This window comes from Octopus bimaculoides, chromosome 10 (assembly GCF_001194135.2).
Source record: "Octopus bimaculoides isolate UCB-OBI-ISO-001 chromosome 10, ASM119413v2, whole genome shotgun sequence".
Taxonomy (NCBI): Eukaryota; Metazoa; Mollusca; class Cephalopoda; order Octopoda; family Octopodidae; genus Octopus; species Octopus bimaculoides.
In genome coordinates, this window is record NC_068990.1 from 66,012,246 (window position 1) to 66,016,826 (window position 4,581).

The window sequence follows — 4,581 nt, forward strand, 5'->3', positions numbered from 1 at the left end:
TGTGATTACTATTGACAGGAAATTTCAAAAATTCGTAAAAAGTAAACAAACCATTAAATGTGTGTATTCCATTCAACGTTTTCTTTATTCATTAATTTCAAATTCAAATTTCTAAACCCGCTAGATATCATGAAAAAATAATTATCTCTCATGTAATAGCTGTAGAGTGAGTGAGAAGCTCTGTTCATTATTATGCCATAAAACACACTATTTTGAGGTGAATTAAATGATCTTATGAGATCTATTGAAACCGGGCTTAGCTGCTAGTATATATATATTGTGTTTGTACGTTGGCTTCTGCATGCTTGAGTTTGCAATCTACTACCACTTGACAACCAGTGTTTGTTTAGTTACGTTCCTGTACAATAGCAGTTCGGCAAAGAGACGTGCCAGACTTAAAAAATAAGCATCAGTTCTATGGCCATACTGATACATCTTCAAAGCGGTGCCTTGGTATGGTTTCAATCCACTGAGTGAGAAAAATAAAAGAAAAGAAAAGAAATAAACATAGGCGCAGGAGCGGCTGTATGGTAAGAAGCTTATTTCCCAACCACATGGTCTCGGGTTCAGTATCACTGCGTGGCACGTAGGTCGAGTGTCTTCTACTGTAGCCTTTGGCCGACCAAAGCTTTGTGAGTAGATTTGGTAGACGGAAACTAAAAGTAATCCGTCATACATATAAATGTATATATCTATGTGTGTATGTCTTGTCAACTTGTATTGGTGTGTTTACGTCCCCGTAACTTATCAGTTCGGGAAAGAAGCCGATAGAATAAGTACTAGGCTTAAAAAAGTAACGCCCGGGGTCGATATGTTCGACTAGAACCCTTAAAGACGGTTCCCCAGGATGGTGACAGTCAAATGACTGAAACAAGTAAAAGTTATAGGATGAAAGATATAGGTGCAGGCGTGATTGTGTGATGAGAAGCTTGCGCTGGGGTTGAGTCATTCGAGTAGAAATTCTTCATAGCGTTGCCCCAGCATGGCCGCAGACTAATTGTTGAAAGAAGATAAATGATTCACGAACGGATATAATGGTACAGAGTTGAGAGCAGCATATGTTCCTCGCCTGGAACCCGATTGTAAATTTAGTTCTTAATATAACTTTAAATTTTATAAAGTTTAAAAGTGTGATTAATTTTATGATTGGAATTGATGACCGCCTCATTTCGTTTATTTTTGGTGTGTTATTATGTAAAATTTCTCTTGGCTTCTGGTAGCTTATTGACACGCCCTCCATTCACCTACTTACAGAGCTGCAAATTTTTGAATACTCTACTCCAACCTATACGCAATGTTTAAATTTTTGAATTGCCTCTGGTATGCCTCTAACTCAAGTGGAATACAGCAATTCTGGATTTTTAGATATGTGCATAAAATCGTCTATAAAACAATTGCTGTACAGCTAATGTATTCTTTCGTTCATGCACATGTAACTGAACTTCACGTATGTACATCCATCCTCGTTTATAACTGATACATTTATCACCAGGACAACACGGTACGCTGAATTGTGAATCGTGTTAAACTTATCACGAATTCGTGTGTGAGAAAACAGGTCGGCGATCAGTCAAATATCCTGCTTAGTCCGCAGAAGCATAAGCCAGCGACCAATCACAGTGCTCAGTACAACTTGGGATATCGGAACAAAATTTACTTTCCTACGTATTCCATTATTAATTGATAACTTATTCACTTAAAACTGGTGATGCACTATGTTTTTGACCAGACACTTTCTGTGTAATAGGTAAGCATTTTATTTCCTAGAGTTTCACGTTGTAATTTTATTAGTAGTAGTTATTCCTTTAGAATTAGTAATGTGATCATTATTCGAATTACATTCATTGGTGCGGATATAGTGTTCATCTCCTCCAAAGGTGTTTGCACGAGAAACTATTGTTTCGATACTTAAAGAGTGATTTATAAGTGTGGCTAACATTAATTATGTTTAGGGCGAATTCACGTAGGATGGACTTAAGACAAGTCAAGGGCAAATTGTCCTGAGGATGTGTACTATTAATATTCATTTAGTCTTCATTGTATGTTTAACTTTAAGAAAACAGAATTTATTAGTAACTGAAATGCTATGAGCTAGGGTTAAACGGTAGAGTACGATAGCTTAACAGTATATTCATTAAATAACTAGTATTTATGGTAAGTTGGGAAGATCATTTGTGTAGATACAAGAATATATTCTACATGTTTTTACCTGGAAAGACGTGATTTTTCTATCTATACTTTTCAGTATGAAAAGTCATCGTTTTAATTGTTATGCTACGTGTAGCAAAATCAGTACCAACAGTTTCATTCTCGTTATCCTATCTGGTATTGCAACTAATTTTTTTTTCATTCCTGGATAATCCTGATAATGTAATCAAATTTCCTCTACTATTCCGTTAATTATGGATCTAGGATGGTTAAATTCTCGGAGTGGGTAGTGCAAGGTTTCGTTGAGTTTATCGTATAATCCAGAAGAAATGTCAAAGATAACGTGCAGGAAGTAAACATTCTTCTTACAGAAAGATTAAGTTTCTTCAATATTCCACGTAGCCAGAAAGATTAACTTGGTTCAATATTCCAGAAAGCGTTTCAGCAGATGGGATGTAACTTCCCGCAGTAAGAAAGCATTCGTCCCTATCCTTATACAAACCTATCAAAATATGGGAAGCTGGATCTTAACTTAGTTCAGATAAAAACTGACGTGTGTATGTTCCCTTCTTTCGACTTTTCCTTTCTTACTTTCCGGCGAACAGCTATGCTCGAAACAGCAAAATCTCCCTCTTTTTACCGAGCGTCAAACAGATACATCCCATGTGCACCTCCTCTTGCTGTTTGTTATTCTTATTTTTAATGTTCGTTTATTCGATTTGACTATATATATATATGTATATACATGTATATGTATATATGTGTTTGAATGTTTCATTTATATATATATATATATATATATATATATTTGTATATAGATATATACGAGGTACCTTCAAAAAGTATCCGACTTTATTTTCCCGCCATTTCTGATGCCGCGTGGGCAAAATACTTTGGCTCGAAGTCGACGCGACCCTTGTTGTGCAACCGGAAAAATGTTCGCGCCGGTAGGCCGCTTCAGTTCCTTGCTGATACGCCTAGAATACAGATGTGTATACATATGTACGCGCGCGCACACACACACACACACGTACATACATATATATATATATATATATATATATATATATATATTACTCCTACTTATATTGCAGTCTCGGCCAATACTTTTGAGACACAATCAATCTGCAGAAGAATGGAAATTATGCAAAGGAACTTATATTGTTTACTTCGTTACACCTATATTTTCAGGTAAGTTGATATTCCATAACATATAAACATACAACGAATCTTCTTCTCTCTTAAATCTTAGTAACGACAAAATTTGAAATCGAAATCCTCACCATTGAATCCTGAAACGCAACTTTCTGAATTTTCCGCCCCAGTAACCATTCTCCTCACCATCTATCAATGTTTCAAATAAGCTTTGCAAATTACCAGAAACGTCGCGGAATCTATAATCAATACGTAGTGTTTTGTGTATTAACTTTGTCTCATACACTTTACTTTACTTTCCCTTTTCTGCTGTTCATTCTTTCCTCTTATCCGGGCGTTTCTCTGTGACGATACTCTCAGAATATAGCGTAGCACCATAGCAATGTCTTTTGGTATTTTCGCTTAGCGATCATCTCAAAGATTATTGATCTGTTTTGGCAATTTCTGTCGAATGAAAAGAGAAATAATTCATTAATGCTTCGACTGGTTTTAAGGAGAATAAAAATGCCATTATTTAACTTGACAGTAGCGTATAACTGAACATAAGTTTTGGAAACTTATAAGTACAGATTATTTGAAAGAGGAATTGTAAATCGACAACCAGAAAACAACAACAACAACAACAACAACAAGAATAAAGAGAAAACAGGAAGAACATCGCCACCCCACTACAAACAAACAAACATAAATGCACCCCCACCAAATAGATTCCGTGCTGATTTTAGGGAAGATAGATAATTCGGATAATTTCCGTAGCTATTATTTATTCATCTTTGTTTTGTCTAGGTGTCCACACAAACACACAAACACGTACATGCACACGCACAACGCACACACACACACACACAAACACATACACACACACACAACGCTTATATAGACACACATTCAAACACACACATATCTATCTAACATTTATCACTCTGTTTCTCGGTCTATCTCTCTACCTGTCTCTACATATATTTGCTATTCACACACACACACACGTGTGTGTGTGTGTGTGTACGTGTGTTCATGCTTCTGTGTGTGTGCGTTCGTGCATGTGTCTATGTGTTTGTGTGTGCGTCCATGTGTGGGTGGGTGTGTTTGTATGTATACATATATATAAAACATACACCACACACAGACACGTATATGTATCACCAGATTGTGGATCAGTTTTGAAATTTATATGTTCAATTCACGGCAAACTGATTTCATAATTTGGTTTCAATTTCTTTCTTTGGAGGTCAAGAAATTACTATGTAAACGTCAGGCCGATAAATATCAATATATATA

The 4,581-nt window shown here is 36.0% G+C and overlaps 1 protein-coding gene across 1 annotated transcript in view; it reads left to right on the top strand.

Annotated features, from left to right (window-relative positions):
* LOC106883815 (uncharacterized) overlaps positions 1–4,581 on the top strand; it is a 1,102,017-nt gene that overhangs the window by 291,758 nt on the left and 805,678 nt on the right. The window contains exon 3 of the mRNA XM_052970970.1: positions 3,243–3,339. Within this exon, the coding sequence (XP_052826930.1) occupies positions 3,243–3,339 (97 nt within the window). The remainder of the gene's footprint in view (positions 1–3,242; positions 3,340–4,581) is intronic.